The 19,724-nt window shown below is 36.5% G+C and overlaps 1 protein-coding gene across 2 annotated transcripts in view; it reads left to right on the top strand.

The window, feature by feature from the left end:
• SMIM14 (small integral membrane protein 14) overlaps nt 1–10,215 on the top strand; it is a 71,234-nt gene extending 61,019 nt beyond the window's left edge. For both annotated transcript variants that reach the window (XM_001365641.4, XM_007496546.3), the window contains 2 exons: nt 6,021–6,169; nt 7,013–10,215. In XM_001365641.4, the coding sequence (XP_001365678.1) occupies nt 6,021–6,169; nt 7,013–7,045 (182 nt within the window). In that variant the 3' untranslated portion in view covers nt 7,046–10,215. The remainder of the gene's footprint in view (nt 1–6,020; nt 6,170–7,012) is intronic.
• Nucleotides 10,216–19,724: the final 9,509 nt, after the last annotated feature.

Genomic DNA, 19,724 nt, shown 5'->3' with positions numbered 1-19,724 from the left:
TTGTATCAGTTCATGTAATTCTTTCATCTTTCTCTGAAATCCTCCTGCTCATCATTTCTTATAGCACAACAGTATTTCATCACAACTTGTTCAGCCATTCTTCAGTTGATGGACATACCCTCACTTTCCAATTCTTTGCCATTACATAAAGAACCATGATAATATTTTTGTACATAGAGATTTTTTTCCCCCTTTGGATTACAGACTTAGTATGGTATTGTTGTATCAAAAGGTATGCACAGTTTTATAGTCCTTTGGCCATAATTCCAAATTATCTCAACTCCACCAATAGTGTGTCCCAATTTTTTAAAATCACCTCCAGCATTTGTCATTTTCCTTATCATGTTTGTTAGCCAATCTGTTAATGTGAAGTGGTACCTTGGAGTTTTAATTTGTATTTCTCTGATCAGTGTCGTGACTTAGATCATTTTTTCATTACTAGATAAGACTTTAGATTTCTTCTTTTGAAAATTGTCAGGAGAAGCTAAATGGCCAAGGCTGGAGACAGGAAGATCTGGATTCAAACCTAATCTCGGTTTCTTTCTAGCTGTGTCACTCTGAAAATGTCACTTAATCCCAGTTTCTTAGTCCTTGCCCCGTTCTTTTCTTAGAGTTTTTAATAAGAATAAAAGCAAGGGCTTAAAAAAACAGAACAAAAAGGCCCATTTATATCCTTGGACCGTTTGTCAATGGGAAAATGGCTCTCATTTTTATAAATTTGACAGTTTCCTCTTTTTTGAGAAATAAGGCCTTTATCAAAGGAACTTGTAAAATGTTTTCCCAATTTTGCTGCTTTCCTTTGAATTTTGGTTGTATTGGTTTTGTTTATGCCTTTAAGAATTTGGTTGCTCTGCTATTTGGTACTTCTGCATTTAGTATTAATGTTCCTACTTTGCCTATGAAACAGTTTTAACAAAATGTGGTTTCCCGGTGATCTATTTTAATTAGTAGTCATGATCGCTGTCCTTATCTTTTCTTTTTTCCTGAAGCTAAAGTGTAATAGATTCTGCTTTTGCTCCTTATTTTAACTCTCTGAGTCTTAATGTTTCAAGTGATTACTGTAACAACATTTTGGTTTCTAATCCTTTTTATGAGTCAGTTCATCCCATTGGTATATGCATTGATGACTGATTGTGCATTTCTCTCCATTTTGTTTTCTTCTGTTTGTCTTTCTCTCTTTTTATTGTATCTCTCCTCAAAAGTCTATTTTGCTTCTGACTAATGCCCATCTTCTCTCTCTTTTATCACCTCTATCAGTTTTCTTAACTCCTTCCTCTCTTACTTCCCTGCCTGTTGGATAAAATAAATTTCTGTGCTCAGCTGAATGTACGGATATATATTCTTCCCTCTTTGAACCAATTCCCATGAAGTTCAGTAGGCAACTAGGTGGCTCAGTGGATTGAGAGCCAGGCCTAGAGTCAGGAGGCTCCTTGGTTCAAATCTGGCCTCAGCCACTTCCTAGCTGTGTGACCCTGGGCAAGTCACTTGACCCCCATTGCCTAGCCCTTACCACTCTTCTGTCTTGGAACCAATATATAGTATTGGCTCCAAGACGGAAGGTAAGGGTTTAAAAAAAACAAAAGTGAAGTTTCAAGTGTTGCACACCCCCCCATTTCCCTTTCCACTGTAAAAGCTCTCCCTTGCATACCCTCTTTTATGTGCAATAATCTCTCCCCCTTCTCCCGGTACATCCTTCTCTCCTTTTTTTTTTTTAGATCATCCAAAATAATCAATTTACATGTGTGTCCTCTCCATAAATATTTTCTAACTGCTGTATTGATGATAAAGTTCTTGGTAGTTATCTGGCAACTAGTTGGCACAGTGCTCGGCTTTGAGGGTCAGAAAGACTCAAATTCCATGAGTTCTGCCACTAAGCTGTGTGACCCTAGGCAAGTCACTTAACCGTGTTTGCCTCCGTTTCTTCATCTGTAAAAGGAGCTGGAGAGGGAAATAGCAAATCAATCGAGTTAGTGTCTTTGCCAAAAAACGTCCAAATAGGGTCACAAAGAATCCAGCACAAATGAATCCACTGAACAACAACAGAAAGTTACATGTATCATCTCCACATAAGGAATTTCAACAGTTTGATGTTATTAAGTACCTCATGATTTCTTTTTCATGGTTGCCTGTTTGTGTTTCTCATGAGAATCTTGTGTTTGCATATCAAATTTTGCATTCATCTTAGGCAAAATAAATTCCCACATTGGCCATGTCCAAAAATATGTTTTGTTTTGCTTTTTTTTAAAAAACCATACCTTCTGTCTTAATATTGGTTCTAAGACAGAAGAGTGGCAAGGGCTAGGCAATCAGTGTTAAGTGACTTGCCTAAGTGTCTAGATCATATTTAAGCCTGGGTTCTCTCGACTCTTTGTTCTGCCTTCTGTATCCATCACTTCTCTATCAGGAAGTGGGTAGCATTCATCTGTTCTCTGGAATCATGGTTGATCATTACATTGATCAGAGATCTTGTCTTCCAAAATTATTTGTATTTACAGTGTTATTGCTCAAAGAAATTATTCTTCAGGTCTTTCTCACTTCAGCATGTATCAGTTTTTATAAGTCTTCCCAGGTTTTTCTGAACCTATCCCTTTCACCATTTCTTATGACTAAGTACAGCATTACATTCAGATATCATCATTTGTTCAGCCATTCCCCAGTTGATAGGTACACTCATAATTTCTTTCTTTTTTATTAATTTATTTACTTTTGAATATTTTTCCATGGTTATATGATTCATGCTCTCTCTTTCCCCTTTTTCCTCCCCACTCCCAGAGCTGACAAGCAATTCCACTGGGTTATACATGTATTATACCTATTTCTATATTATTCATTTTTATAATAAAGTAATCTTTTAAAACCAAAACCCCAAATCATATTCCCATATAAATGCGTGATGAATGATATGATTTGGTGTTTCTACTCTTACAATTCTTTGATGTGGATAGCATTCTTTCTCATAAGTCCCTCGGAATTGACCTTCACTCATGATTTCTAATTCTTTCCCACAAAAAGCTGCTATAAATATTTTTATACATATGTGGCCTTTATGTTTGATTTCTGGGGTATAGACCTAATAGATGTTGTTGGGTCAAACTTGCTGAGTATAACTTTTAGAGAACAATTACCAAATAATTGCTTTCCAGGATGGCTGGATAGCTCCAATTCATCATTGTGTTTGTTTTTCAGTCATGTCTGACTCTTTGTGACCCCATTCAAGGTTTTCTTGGCAAAGATACTAGAGTGGCTTGCCATTTCCTTCTCCAGCTCATTTTAAAGATGAGGAACTGAGGCAAATGAGGTTAAGTGATTTGCCCAAGGTTATGTTTGAGGCCAGATTTGAACTCAAGTTTTCCTGACTCCAGCCCTGGTGCTCTATTCACTGGACTACCTAGTTGCCATCTTTTCCTTTAGCTCCTCCAAATTGAGAAAATAGCTTAAGTTGAAAGATGAGATTGGAAGCTAGGGTTAAAGTCAGTGAGAGGCATTCCCTGATTGATAAGTGGTCAAAAGATAAACAGGCAATTCTCAGATGAAGAAATTAAAACTTATCTTTAGCCATATGAAAGTGCCCCATATCACTATTAATAGAGAAATACAAATTAAAGCAACTCTGAGATACCACCTCACATTTGTCAGACTGGCTAATATGATTAAAAAAGGGGGGGGGGAATAAATGCTGGAGGGAATGTGGAAAAATTGGGACACTGTAATATAACCATTCTGGAGAACAATTTGGAACCATGCCCAAAGGGCCATAAAACGATATACCTTTGACCCAGCAATACCTCTAGTAGGTCTGTATCCTAAAAAGATCAGAGTTAGGAGAATAGGACCCTATCTGTACGAATATTTATAGCAGCTCTTTTTTTGTGGTACAAAGAACTGGAAACTGAAGGGATGCCCATCAGGTAGGGAATGGCTGAACAAGTTGTGGTATTTGATTATAATGGGATACTGTTGTGCCATAAGAAATGACAAACAAGATGATCATAAAAACACTTGGACAATCTTAGATGATGTGATGCAAAGTCATGTGATCTCAACCAGGGAGAACGTTGTACACAGTAACGGGAGCAATGTATGATGATCGTCTGTGAATGACTTAGCTATTACAAACAAGACAAGGAGCCCCGACAACTCCGAGATCACTCATGATGAAAAAGGCCATAGAAGGAACTGATAAAGTCTGAATGCCAATTGAAGAATGCCATTCTTCACTTTATTCCCTCCATGAATTGTCCTGTAATGTAAGCGAGATGTGTTTTCTTTCACAGTAAGGTGAATGTGGAAATCTGTATTGTATGACGACACATGTGCAACCTCTATCATATTGTCTGCTGTCTTGGGGAAGGGAGAGAGAACATGGGTCACAAAATATCAGAAAACGATTATTGAAAATTGTATCAACATATAATCTGGGAAAAAATCCAGAGGAGATGTTGTACGAGATTTCTTAGGAACTTCAGAAGGGGAAAGACAATGGCCAGGCATGTAGACAATAAGGGCTAGCATAAAGGATCAAATGGTTATGGTTGGGGTTTCTATATAAATGATATGGCTATACACACTGGATTGCAATTTTTTTCATGTTATTTTGATCTTTTATGTTATAACAATAAATGGGATGCTATGGGGTTTGTTTCTATTTTTTAAATTCTTCATTAAAAATGCATTTTAATCCCATTACCAAGGAAGGGGGGTGGTAAGAAAAGGGAATAAGGAATAAAGACCACTTTTTCTGGAAGTTGTAACTGTAAGAGAAGAAAGATTAGAAAAACAATATATTTTGAGAGGATGGTGTAGAGTCTTTATATTGATGAGCTTGCTATCTGCTTCATATAATTAGTTGATCTTTTGAATTTTTTTCAATTTGGTTTGTTCATTTTTTAAAAATCAATTTTTTTAAAATTCTGAATTTAACAAAATTTAAATCTCTATTACATATATCTCTGTTACCATAGTGAACTTTCTTTTTTTGGGGAAAAAATTTTTTTAAAAAAGGAAAAAACAATTTAGCAAAAGCAACCAGCACCTCTGCAGTGAATTCAGAGAGGTACATTTTTGCAACTCTTCTAGGGCTATTTGGTCACATAATATGCTTTAAAATTAGATTTTACAAAGCAATTTTAAAATATTTCCATTCCTTACCATAAATTATTCTGTGTTGGTTAAAAGCAGTCAAGTACTTTTCAAAGTTTTTTGTTTGATTCCAAGATGGAAGGTAAGAATTAAAAAACAATGCTGTGTATTGGTTCCAAGGCAGAAGAGCAGTAAGGGCTAGGCAGTGGGGGTTAAGTGACTTGCCCAGGGTCACACAGCTGGGATGTGTCTGAGGTCAGATTTGAACCTAGGACCTCTCGTCTCTAGGCCTAGCTCTCAACACACTGAGCCACCCAGCTGCCCCATTTTTCACAGACTTTTGAATTAAATAAAAACTTTTCTGTTGTGGAAAGATAGACTTTTTCTCTATTTAGTTTAGAACAAAATTACAAAGATCTTTTGACCTATCCTTTATGATATTTGATCTTCAGTAATTATAGTCTTTCTCAAACCATAATTTTGTTTTCCTCTAGAAGACTACACTAGGTGGTGTACTGTCTAAAGTGTACTAGAGCTGGAGTCAGGCAGAGTGGAATTCAAATTCAACCTCAGATACATAATAGTTGGGTGACTCCTAGGTGTAAGACACTTAATACCTCTCACTTTTTAAATAAGAATCATAATAGCAACTACCACCCAGGGTGGTGGTTAGTATAAAGTGAGATAATATTTGTAAAGTGTTTTGCAACTTTAAAGATGATAATAATTACTTTTATTCTTATTATTATTAATCATGACCTTTGAATTGTTTTCTATTTTTATTAAACATGGAACCTTTTTTCTGTTCCATAATTATTTTCTATGTGTAATATTAATTTTAAATATAGATTTCTGATAGTACACCATTTGTATTTACACAAAATATAAATTTTACATCAAAGATTTCATTCCTTTTCAAATAAACTTTTTGTTTGTTTTAGTACCAGGACCTAATTCTTCTATTGACCCTGGCCTCAGTTTCCCCATGATAATAATGTTCTGGGTGACTATTGCAATGATCTTGTTCCTAATGAGACCTTTTAATCTGAGAGGATCCATCATAGCTGGAAAACCAACCAGGCCACATAATGTAAGTGTTATGGATAGTCATCACTGGGTGATGGCGGTGATTATTCTTTGGGAGGGTAGGGAGGTGGGAAGGCTATATAATATCTGTATTCACATATATTAAAATAAAAATATCTAAATCACACATAAAAATGAGATTTATCTCTTAATAATTTTTCTTTTTTTTTAAACCCTTACCTTCTGTCTTGGAGTCAATACTGTGTATTGGCTCCAAGGCAGAAGAGTGGTAAGGGCTAGGCAATGGTCAGACAAGTGACTTGCCCAGGGTCACACAGCTGGGAAGTGTCTGAGGCCAGATTTGAACCCAGGACCTCCCGTCTCTAGGCCTGACTCTCAATCCACTGAGCTACCCAGCTGCCCCCTTAATAATTTTTCTTAATGTTCTATTTGTCTTACCAACATTAAGAAAACTTACTTTATCAGTGTGCCCATTTTTTTTTTGCCAACTAAGCAGTAAAAGTAAAAGCTTCAAAACTCTTAACTTTTTCAAGATGTAAGTATCATGTCAGTCAATATTCAAATTTGATTCAATTTTTTCCATTTTGCTCAAATAATTCCTTTCTTTGGAACCTTTTCTTCTAGCATTAATAAAAAAATTAACATTACATTATTCTGCTTATTTTCCCTAGCCCCTCAACATGTAGTAATGTTTAATGGCCAATACGAATGGCCTTATTTCCCCATCTAGTATTGTTAAGATTGAAAAACAAAAGTGTATTTGTTATTTGGGAAAGTAATCATATTTCTTGTCAGTTAATTCTCTCTTTTATATTAGAATTGCTGTCCTGTAGTTTCTGAAAAAGTTAATTTTCATTATCTTTTGGATTTTTTTTCTTGTTGCCAGGGACAAGACCCACCAGCTCCTCCTGTGGACTAGACTTTATATCATAGAAAATGAAAACAGCTTAACACCTTGCACGACCAAATGAAAGAAAACGACCAGAGTACTCTTAACCCAATTAGTACTATTTTTCCCTTTGCATTTACAGCATAGGATGGTATTGTTTTCATGAGCTACTAGAAATTTTACTGTGATCTAATTTTTTGTTTCCCATGTTGCCACCATTCCTATTTAGATTATATTTGAGTAAATGATTTTTTTTAAAGGAGTCACATGGGATTCTGGGGTTTCTTGACCTTAAACATTCCACTTATTCTCTTTGTAATGGTTATGCTTTTCTTGCGTGTGATAATTTCTGGCCTGATTGAAGGAGAATTGCAATCTCTGCATTTAAACTATGAAATGATTTTGATAGTTTTTGTAGGATTGATTTTTTTTTGGCATTAAGGTATTCTTTTAACGTTATTTGAACTCATCTGGGAAATTTAGAACCACACTGTATTTATACTCAACCTGATAGACACTCTGTGGAAGGTGATCTTATCCCTATCCTCCAGACTTTTAAAATCTGATTGAATTTTTACAATTGGTGGCAAAAGCCCATTAGACCTGACTTGTATGCTTGGAAAAGAAAGAAGAAATTATATGGTTGTTTACAAAACTTCTACCTTCCATGAAATTATTTTATATTAAAAGGTCAATAAATGCAAGTGACTGACAAAGTACATATTAACTGTTCGTTATATAAAATATTTGTAAGCCACTGAGTACTAGCTAGACTTAAAAAGTTCATAAATAGAGAAAATTTAACAAATCCTGACTATACTGGGAGTAATCTATATCATTTTAATTTAAACTATAATTTATTGTTTATGATGAAAACCTATACAAATTAAAAATACCTATTGACTTATTGGCTCCAGGTTTTTAGAACTAAAACTTGGATTACTGGTTTTCCTTTCTGTGAGTATAACTTTAAAACTTTTGAGTGCCTCTTTGGCCACTGATTTCCAGATATGATTTTACTTGTTAATTCTTTGTCCTCTTTGAAAATTGTTTTCATTTTGATGCCTTTCTAACATTTTAACAAATCTTCACGAATTTTTTGTTGGTTCCAGGGAAAGACATGGCAGATGGGGAAGAATGAGAGATGCTTATTCTCTCCCCTTACCGTGTGAGTCCTATTTTAACTAATGGGCCAGGGATGCTTTGTGGACATTAAGAACATTTTTGAAATGTACAAAAAAATAAACGTTTATATATTTTTCTTGGTCAATTTGGAAAATGAGCAAAAAATGTAAAAAAAAAAATATGTACAGGACCTACTTGGTTATGGAATTTTTCCTAGTGAGAACAATTTATGGGGACCAGGAAAGTACACTTCTATCCAACATATGACATTTTTTCATCATAAAAGCAAAATCAACATAGAATCTCATTCTATAGATCTTGCCCTTGTACATCATTATATCACTGCACTGTGTAACATAGTCTCTGATATAGTCTTGTGGCACTTAAAGAAGTATTTTTTAAAATTGCATTCTAATTCATCTACACTACGTAAGGTCATCATTTTTTTTTAGATATACAATCTGATATTCCTAACTTACAATCTTTCTTGTACAACTCAAATTTTCTGACCAACTTGGTGAAAAAATACAACCAACTCTTAATTACTGTGCTAATAGAGTAGCATGTCACAGGAAGTCAAATACTACAAGCTTTAATCCTCCAAAATAAAAGTTTCCCTCTGCTGTGATCCCCTGACAATCAGCCTCTGCTTTCCCAGCTCTAAACTTGCAGAAATTGCCAGGGTAACAGACTTCTAAGATGAAAGTTGGGGCCTCTTCCTCTGCTCCCCTCCTTCACGTTCTCCACATCCTCCAAGTGGCCGTGTAATCCTACACTATTCCAGCAGCACACAAGTCATTGAGAGTTGGCTGTTATTTGGAACAGTTTTAAGTAACGTGGTAGCAGAGTGGTGTAGTGTCAGGCTGGGCCCTGGAAATCCTGTTTCTATTCTGAAAATGTAGGGCTTGTACTCCCATTGCTGCCATTTATTTGATACCTGATATGAAGCAAGATTTTTGTTTTTTTTTTTCTTTTTCTTCGTATCAGGTTACTTATCTACAGATTAATAACAGCAGTTCTTATCTCCACAGAGTATTAATTCTAATTAATTGCTTGTAAAATTCTTCAGCACCTGTAATAGGGCAAGATATACAGTCTGTTCTTACAATAGTAATTTACAATGCAAAAACATAACCCTTAAAGCTTCTGCATGATTGATGCCTTTTTATTGAACAAACTAGTAAGTCATTTGCCTTATAAGCATTAGCTTAAGACCATCACTACAATCCTTTTTTTCTAAAATAGAAACTTTTTGAATACTCTGGAAGAAAAAAAGATTAGGGCCCCATCTTTTAAAATCACCAGTGGACTTAAACACTGCAAATAGTTCATTGTTAAAAGATCATTTTGTTCATTACCACATAATTAGTTTTATTTATGCAGAACAGTGCTTTTGGCTTTATGTATGGGAAAAGCAAAGTTGGAAATGTTTTGTGGTAAAATGTTTTATGATGTACTAGGCCATGATCCCACATTTAGCAAGTCATATTTTTAAACTTGCAAAGATTCTCTAAAGTAACTTATCAGTCACAATCTATCACAAGGTTACTTTTAGTGTCTTTTTGTGATTAGTGAATTGAAAGTGTACCATCGTGTTTATGTGGAATTTATATAGGTCACATTTTAGAAGGAACTTTGAAAGAGATTAAATATTGCAAGACTTTCACTAATCAGATTCGTTCTAAAACATTGCCAGGTGAATTCTTGAGACAGGAATTCTAGCAACCTGAAGAAGCAATGAAGAGAGTTTACAGTTAATGGATTAAATCTTTGTTATTGCAATAGTAGGCTTAGTCTCTTAATATATTATATTCTTAAATGAAGAATCATGTGTGTTTGTTACTGTGTCTGAAGATCACTTTGTTTAAAAAACATACAAAAACAACAAAAAAAGAAAAAGTGGTCACGTGATGTACTAAATGTTAATTGCTGGTTTAAAATGTCTAAATTATGCCAAACAAATCATGTCTGTGCCATCCAGGGTTTCCTGTTAATCTTTTACTGAGTACTTGGATTGGGGTAAAGGGCTTGTACTATGCACTTTTTATTAATGAATAAATAGAAAACATTAGTAACCCTCTTGTTTCCGTTTGGCTTTTGTGGTGATAGTTGACCAAGTTTTAATTTGTTAAAAATTAGTATCGCACATGCTAATAGTAAATTCTTCTCACCTCTTGCTAACTGAAATCAGAATATTTAAGAGTGAGATGGACAATGTGTAAATATTACATGTTAATACATTTTATTCCCAAAATACAAATGTAGTTGTAAAAGATCACATATTTGGGGTTGAGAATCTTTCTTTTAATTATCCCTAATTTTTGCTTTGGAACAAGCAAAAGTTGGCTTATATGTGCAAAAAATAGCATCTTTCTTTCAGCATGTGATGTGTTAGCTATAAGCAAAGACAGAATATAACAAACTTGGCTTTTTTCTTTTTTAAGGAAAAGATTTAATTTTAATTTTTTTTTTAAACCAAGGCAGAAGAGTGGTAAGGGCTAGGCAATGGGGGTCAAGTGAATTGCCCAGGGTCACACAGCTGGGAAGTGTCTGAGGCCAGATTTGAACTTAGGACCTCCCGTCTCTAGGCCTGGCTCTCAATCCACTGAGCTACCCAGCTGCCCCCCAAAAGATTTAAATTTTTAATGAGAATTTAAGGGGAAAAAGGTCATCATTACATCATAGTACAAAATAAGACTGTTCTATCTGTAAATGAATTCTACAAATTGGGATTCGGAACTAAGAATTTTTTCTAACTCAACAATTGATTAGAAAGAAAAAAATTTAGTTCAAATCCGTTGTTTATAAAGAAAATTAACAGACTAATTTTATAGGGACTCATATTTTTTATTAAAGATTTCAAGTGTTTTCACATGCATATATCACATCTAAATGGATAAAAATTATCACTTCTGTAGAATTCATAAAACTGTTCATTTTTTAAAGCCATTCTTATGTATCATGAGGAAACTGACTTAAATTGTACTTATGCCAAAGTAGCAACATTGTCTGCTTCTCTAAAGTTGGCCTCAACATTAATGATTGGACAATTGGAAGGTGAAAGCTCAAATTTTTTTTTGAACTTGAGAGTTGAATCCTAAATGCCCTTCAGACTTCACAAAAACAAAAAACTTTAGGGGAAACATGAGAATGAGGGCTGGATGTTCTGAATTATCTATTGGACACAACTCACTACCATTTTTTTTGTTGCTTCTGAATTTTAACTGCAAAATGAAGATGCTATAAATTCAGTTACATACTTGTAACTTGTAAGCACAAAGCATGGAAATTAAGGTCTTCTGTATATTTAGCATCGCATACTTAGTACATACCTATTTCTAGGGTGAACATGCATTCTAGAATGTGAATTGATTCTGTTACAGACAAAAGAGTGCTTCTAGAATGTGAATTGATTCTGTTACAGACAAAAGAGTGGTTGCCATAAACTGTGACCACGAAAATATGGGTTCAAGACTTTGAATTGCCAAAAGCATAAAGATAATTTTTAGTGTCTTGATTTAAATCAAAAATAAGTGGTTGCCATGGGAAAAATTCCCAAATATGAAATACCCAAGTCAGCTGGGCTTTATGGAGATTTTAATTAATACAAATGAAGGAATTAAAGAGGACATAATAGGAAGGCTATGGCCTAGGCCAATGGCCTAGGCTTTTCTTTTAAGAGAGAAAACTAAGTCAGTCTTTAATCACTCACCACAAGATTTTTCCCAAGCAAAACTCTAATGTTCAGAGAGACCCTCCAGTTCAGCTCCTCAGCTCAACTGATCCGAACTCCATGAATTGGTTCAGACAGCTCCTTTTAAAGAGAATTTTTCTCCTATGTCACCTCCCCTAAATTTTCACGTCTACCAATCACAGTAGACGTTTTCCAAAGGATTGACCATTCTTAATTCACACCTGAGTAGACTAAAACTTCACACCTCTTTACTAAGGTTGTCCCTTGCAAGTTGCCTGACCTTTTAGTGATTAATTTGACCTTCATAGATACTTAGCACCTTTTGTATTAGATCTAAAAATAGACCTAGCTTAAGGGCTTGGCCTCACTATAATTATGGGTTGGGGACTTTTTCATTGTTCAGTAAGGAGTTTTACAACTTTATCTTCTCTTAAAGTATGCCTAAGTATGGGTGGAGTAATTTTAAAGTTTCCAATACATTCCTGATCAAGTACCTCCATTGTTTAAATGGGGAATAGCTTAATCAAATCTTCTGAAGTAGAGTCTGAGAAATTTTAAGATTCACAATTCCAAGGCAAGAGGTAAAACACCCAAAAACTTATATTTCTAGATTCTAATCCTTTGGAAGCCAAAGGTCCTGAGTAGATTTACTTGGTCTAGTGAAAAAAAAAATCTCTAAGCACTTATTAAACTCCTATTATGTATCAGGCACTATTCTAAGCACTGGGGATATGAAAACAAAAACCATCCATGCTCTCAAGGAGCAACCCTAAGGGTAAAGTACATATGCAGTATATATGAAATAGGTTGGGGGGAGGTTACTTACATCTGGGGGATATAAAAAGTATTTCATGATGATGATGGTGATGCCATGAGCTGAGTCTTAAATGAAGGGAAATAGTACAAAGGCAGAGACAGTAAAGGAATTCAGTGTGGAAGAAACATTTTGACAGCAAAGCAAAAGAGGTTCTCAGAATGCAGCTAAATGTGAACTGGACTGCAGAGATAACTGCATACAAGGGGATGGCTAAATTAAATGTACTTTTTGGATGGGGAATTTACTTTCAATTACATACACAACACAACTGAAGAAAACCATCAGCCAAATGAAATTGAAGGTTTCAGTGGCAAAGAAGGAAGGTGTATACAGCTAGAGATAAAAATTCATCATACTGGATAGATCTTTTTTTTTTTTGCACTTCTATTTCTGATACAGGAATTACTATATTCTATGTGTACAAAAACAAACTTTGTGTTTAATAGAGCAGGATAAATATTACCAAGTAGCAGGATGACAGCCTGTTGTCTGTGGTCAAGGAGGACAGAGGCCCAAGGCTTTTATTGTGTTCTGTGACATTTCCTGTTTCAGTTCCTATCCCCTGCTACTTTGCCTCATTGTGTCCTTATAGAATTTCTGTAAATCTGGGGTAGAAGCATTTTGGAAATTCTTAATTCCCCCAAGCATTTCATAATAGTGTACCTGGATGATTAATAGATAGTTGTTCCTTAGCCCAAATTAATTATTAGAACAATATAACTGGTTATTTAGCCAGTTGAAAGATCACTTCAGTCAGAGCAATTTTGAAGGGCATCATTCAAGAAGGTATTTTCTGCTACTTAGAGGATCTTTGTGACATCCTCCCCCACCGTTTATACCTTCTCATTTCATTCCATCTATACCTCTCCCATCCCCGTATACGTACACATCCAGCCAAAGGAGAGGAAAATTAGTAGGTCTATTTTTTGGGGGGAGGGCCTCCAAGGAATTGTGAGCAGGTCACAAAAACTCCCACGTAGCTGCAGGACAAACCTAGGGGAGTCTGGAAGCAGGAGGAGTGCCAGTGAAATGTGTATGGCATGGGAGGGACACAGTATATACACTGTTCTCCATTGCCTGTCCCAGAACATGTCTTCCCTTCTCATGGCTTCTCAGAATCCTTCGCTTCCAATGTGTCCTCAGGAAGCGGGTTCCGATTCCCTTCATTGTAGATGCTCAGGGCAGCTAGGTGGCACAGGGGACAGAGCCAGACTTGGAGTGGGGAGGGCTTGGGTTCAAACGTGGCCTCAGATACTTTCTAGCTGTGTGACCCTGGGCAAGTCACTTAACCCCCATTTGTCTAGCCCTTATGGTTCTTCTGCCTTAGAACCAATACACAGTAGACAAGGTAAGTTGGGGTTTTTTTTAATGCTTGTTGAATTATAAATTCATTTTATATTATAATTATAAATAAATATAGATATAGATATATTTATATATAAATAAATAAAAAATAAAATAAAATAAAAATATATAAAATTATAAATTATAAAGTCAAGTGGGTGAGAGACCTCATAAAGGAACATTTAACAGGCTATAAATAACCTCATGGGATTATACCCAAGAATATTAAGATGGAGCTAAACAAAGGCCTGGAAGAAGTTAAACTCCTCTTTATCCTCTTGCAACATCTAACTAGAATGAGACTTCCATATTTACATTGCAAGACCTTGAGATCCTTTCTGCCTCTCCAGTGTTATTTGGGGGGGGGCCCTTTAGCAAGTGCCCTAGAGCCCACCCTAACTGCCATCCATCCCTGCACCCTGCCAGGAGACCCCTACTGCCATCGGTGTCATAATTAACCTTCTCTTGTACATCATTCCAATTTCCTGCCCATTATATGATCTCAGGCAAGCCACAACTTTAAGCCAAATTTTCTCCTCCCTCAAAATGCACAGGAGAAGCAGAGTGATGTCATGGAAGTAGGAAGCCCCAGGTTCAAACCCAAATCTAATGACTGGCTGTGAGGAAGCTGCCCAACAGTGGGCAGCCTCCATTGGCCATTCCTTCCCAGCACCAAATGCAACGACCAATGGAACAAAAAGCAAAGCCTTACACTACCTTTTGGGGTTATTGGGAGGAAAGCATTTTGTAAACTTGAAGGTGCTGTATTAATATCAATCTCTTATCAATGGCTTTATTGAGGTTTAAGCTCGGTGATGAAGTCTCTGGCTCAAAGGGTATCAACATATCACTTTAGTGACAATATTTTTGATATTTTCCCAAATTTCTTTCCACACTCTTCTTTTTTCCATTGTTAAAGTTTTTCTTTCCTTCGATGGTGAGTGATTAAACTCTACAAAGTAAACTTTCACTACCCAAGAAAGAGCACTACAGCGTTACTGAATTGGCATCAAGTCAAAATGGCAAAATTGAGTCCAGTGAAAATTGTGATCTTATTGCAGTCTGAATTCTCTAGAAAACACCCATTTCGAGACAAGTCAAGATGATTCCTCTACGTGTCATGAGAAGCAAAAACAGGATATGAGCTGGAAGAAGGGGGGGGGGGGGATGACATGGTGGAGACTCCTCAGGGTCATTCATTACTCATTAGGAACATTCCCCTCCTGGAAGCTGCTTTTATTGACCTCAAAGGACAGATTCTGTCATACCTGAATCTGTTTTTGGTCTAAGATTTCAGACAGTTTCAGCATATGGATCCTCATCGCGTGTAAGTTACTACAGGAGAAACAGAACCTCACACACCAAGGGAAAATGGAACGTTAGGGGACTCCTGCCTTTAGACCTTTTGCTGAAACTTCATTTCACATGAGAGGCTCTTTTCCAATCTAATTCCACTGACTTAAGCACTCTCTGCGTACTTGCATGGTACTTGGATATTGAGATATTGGTATAGACGGATGACCCGGGTAACAACACTGTCCCTGCTTTCAAGGAACTTGCATTTTAATGAAGGAGATCAAACTTTTACAGCACCTAGATACGCTGAATGCTGAGTCACTGGAGGGGATAGAGATTGACAACCCCTGGGGAGGGTGAGGTTGGGGATCTTGGAAGGATTGGCTGAGGACGGGGCCCTTGAGCTGGTTCTATGAATCAGACAAGGATTTGGACAGGCAGGCTAGGAGTATATTGCAGGCCAAATTGGACAAAGGTGTTGAGATTGGAAATGGCATGTTTAGTCCACAGATAATGGAAGGTCACTTAATCTGAAATGTACTATGAGTTTAAAGGGAAATAATGGGAAATAAGGATGGAAAGATAGGCTAAAACAAGATAGTGGAAAGCTTTAAATTCCATGCTGAGGAATCTTTATACCAGAAGCATTAGGAAATTAATAAAGGATTTTTGATAAGCAAAGTGACATTTTTAGGTTTTTTTTAGACAATTAAAAATTGGAGACTTGTTTTTCTCTCTCCCTCTCCCTCTCCATCCATCTCTTCCTCTTCTCTCTCTCTGCTAGCAGGAGAATTTGCTGGAAGCTGACAATGAATGTTAGCTCTTGAGTTCCCTCTGAAATTAAATCAATTATTTCATCAGGAAAGGATTCCTAAAACCTGGAAATATGTTGGCTCTGCTACTAAATTGTGCAACTTTGGTCAAGTCAGTTAACCTCTTAGATTCTTATTTACACATGTACACAGAACTATGAAGATATGGTGCTATAAAAATTATGGCACTTGCACTTATCTCTCTAAACTCAATCACCTTACCTGCACCTAGATTTCTTTAAAATATATGGAAATCACTTTTAATTCAAAATAGAGATTGATGAGGGGCAGCTGGGTGGCTCAGTAGATTGAGAGGCAGGTCTAGAGACAGGAGGTCCTGGATTCAAATCTGGCCTCAGACACTTTCTAGCTGTGTGACCCTGGGCCAGTCACTTCACCCCCATTGCCACTCTTCTGTCTTAGAACCAATATACAATGTTCTAAGACAGAAGATAAGGGTTAAAAAAAAAAAGATCGATGCAATACTGCCCACTAAGTAAAAAACAAATTAAAGAGACCTGCCCTTTGAGAGGAGTCCCAATCTTGACTTTATAGTACAAGGCTATAAAAAATAACACAAACTTTTCCAACCATATGTAGGCCAAATTTTACCTTGATAACTCTTCTTCCCCCTATATAGTAGATATTCGATACCTACACTTTTAAAGGCACTTGTGGCATGGTGGGCCAAGATACATTTTTATTGTTGTGATGAGGTGTGTATGTGTAGGGGCAATCTTTTGGCTTCATATCCTAACTAGAAACCTTGAAAAATCTGTCTATTGGATGGATAGGCCAGGAGTCTATATATCACACCTTCCTTATATGCACAATATCCCTCATATACCTGCAGAATAAAATAGAAGTGCCCCATATTCTGAGTCAGGGATCTTGGGTTTACATCCTGGCTACGTTGCCTGAGTAATCTTGAGCAAATTGCTTTCCCAAGATCCATTCTTCATTCAGCCCCTAAAATGATTTTCCTGAAACAGATCTGACCCTGTCTAATACCACCACCCTCTACTCCAAAAACTTCATGGGAAAATGGGGAAAAGCCATCATAATTTTCACTAAATATTTAAATAAAATTTAGTATTTCCTTCAATTATGAATGTAGGCTAGCAACAGTTTTGAGGTCCATGATACAAAGTGATAGATAATCCTCTTTAAAATTTTTATTTATTTTAAAATATTTTTCCATGTTCACATGATTCATTTTCTTTCCCTCTCCTCTTTCCTCCATCCTCCCAGAGCTGACAAGCAATTCCATATTATTCATTTTTGCTATACCGCCATCTTTTAAGGCTAAAACCCCAAATCATATATCTAAGGTCTCTTCTAACAGCAAATTAGATGTGGCTAGGTCCTGATTAGTGAGACTGATGAATCCCCTAAATACTCTCATTTGTTCAAATTTGTACTATTTAAAGTTATAATCATATAAAATAGGATAATTGGTTCCAGCCCAAAGGAAATATGTACATTCAAATCAATCAATATACATTTATTAAGTGTTGGTATTATATTAAATTTTATCTGACAAGATGCTAAAGCCTGGGAATAGAAAAAGAAACAAAAGGCACTCCCTGCCCTCAAGGAGGTTACCATTTAATGAAGGAGACAACATGCGCAAAAAAAAAATATATATATATGCAAGATAAACAGGAAATAATTAACAAAAAAGCACTAGAATTAAGTTAGGAAAAGCTGTGGGATTTTGTTGAGCCTAAAAGGAAGCCAGGGAGGTCAGAAATTAAAGTGGAGGCAAGAAAGCTGTCCAGGAATGGGATGCACATTCCTGACAATGCTGTAGATCACCCTCACCTCCTTGAAACTCTTTTGTGTTTTTTTGAGATGCCTAGAGAAAATATTGGGAGCCAAGAGATGGAGTGCCTTGTTCATGAAACTGCCAAGAACCTATTGCCTCTGCATTACCGATTATGTATTGGGGAGTATGAGGGATAAGAAGACTGAAAAAGGAGGAGGAACTAGGTTTGTGAAGGGCTTTAAATGCTAAACAGAAAATTTAAAAATTTCTTCTAGAAACTAGTGGAGTGTTGTTGTTGTGTTTTTTTTGGGGGGGGGAGGGGTTGTGACATACAGAATCAGACCAGTTTTAGAAAAATCACTTTAGTGGCTGAATGAGGAATGTTTTCAAATGGGGAGATAGAGGCTAGGGCAATAATCAAGGCATGAAAAGCAGGGGTAGTCCAAGAGAAAAGGGAGCATAGAAGAGATATTGCAAAGGTGAAATTGGCAGGTCTTGCCGGTAGCTTGGATGTAGAGGTGAGAGAGTGTTCAGGATGATTCCTAGGCATGAGCCTTTGGGACTGGAGCATGCTATTTGCCCTCTGCGGTGTCAGGAAAGGTAGGAGGCAAGGAGAGTTTAGGGGGAAAGAGGAGGTCTGTTTTGGACATGAGTTTAAGATGTCTACTGGACATCTAGTTTAAGATATCGGAAAGGCATTTGGAGAAGTGAGGCTGGGGGCAGAATTGGTAGATCTGAGGATCACCAAGCTGGTAAATTAAATCCATGGGAGTTGACAAGATGACCAAGTGAAATAGTATGGAGAGAGACTAGAAGAAGGCCCTGTACAGAACCCTGAGGGATACAAAGGGTTGGAGGACCAGATCTGACTGAAGACCCAGCAAAGGAGCCTAAGAATGAGTGGTCAGATCCGTAGGAGGCAAGCCAAAAGGGAATGGTGTCTCAAAAAAACACAAAAGAGTTTCAAGGAGGTGAGGGTGATCTACAGCATTAAAAGCTACAGAGAGGTCAAGGAGAATGATCAATTTAAAAGAGATTCATGATTTATACAATGGTGACCCAGCATAGAATAATGGACTTGAAGTCAGGAAGAGGTATGTTTAAATCCTGCCTCTGGTCCAAAGTATGTTAATGTGAGCAAGTCACTACTCTTCTGACCTACAATTTCTTCATCTGTAAAATGTGGAGAGTAATATACCTAGTTTATAGGTTTATTGTGAGGTTTAAATGAGCTATGTTTATAAGGCAATCTGTTGACCTTCAAGTGCTATTTCAATATCACTTAGTCCAAATTTAAATCTATGATATTATACCAAAGAAAGATTTTTATCAAAAGGAAATCTTTCAGCATTTTGCAAGAATTTGCAGGCTATAATCGTAGAGAACCCACAGCATCATTTGAGAGTCTTAGTATGAAAAGTCTAATTATCTCTTTAAGTATAACCCTTATAAAATCTACTGGGGAAGTCATCTTTCTTTCATCTCCCTGCTTAGGTCACTGCTAGTTTGTTCTCTGCTGAACCTAGACAATGGTTTTTCTTCTATTCAAGTTATCCCAGCATCTCTCCTAGGTACTCTAGGAATTAGTAGGAAAAGCCAGAGAATTCTTACCCTAGTCTAACACTCTTGGGAATTTCTCCATATTGAAGTGTGTATGGCTTTTCCTACAGTTTACCAGATATAACTTAGGAGCAAAGTTTTTGTATCACCTTCAACCATGGGTGTGTCAGTAAATGTTTAACAACCAGCTCTCCCTCCCAAAAAAGGCGTTACATTTATGTTTAATCTGCAGTAACATTTTCTCCATAACTTTAAATAGAAAAAAAAAATCAAGTCTTGAAATGCAGCATTTG

This window comes from Monodelphis domestica, chromosome 6 (genome assembly GCF_027887165.1).
Source record: "Monodelphis domestica isolate mMonDom1 chromosome 6, mMonDom1.pri, whole genome shotgun sequence".
In the NCBI taxonomy this organism is placed as follows: domain Eukaryota; kingdom Metazoa; phylum Chordata; class Mammalia; order Didelphimorphia; family Didelphidae; genus Monodelphis; species Monodelphis domestica.
Note: the sequence above shows the minus strand (reverse complement) of the source record. Positions and strands in the feature narration are given on the sequence as shown.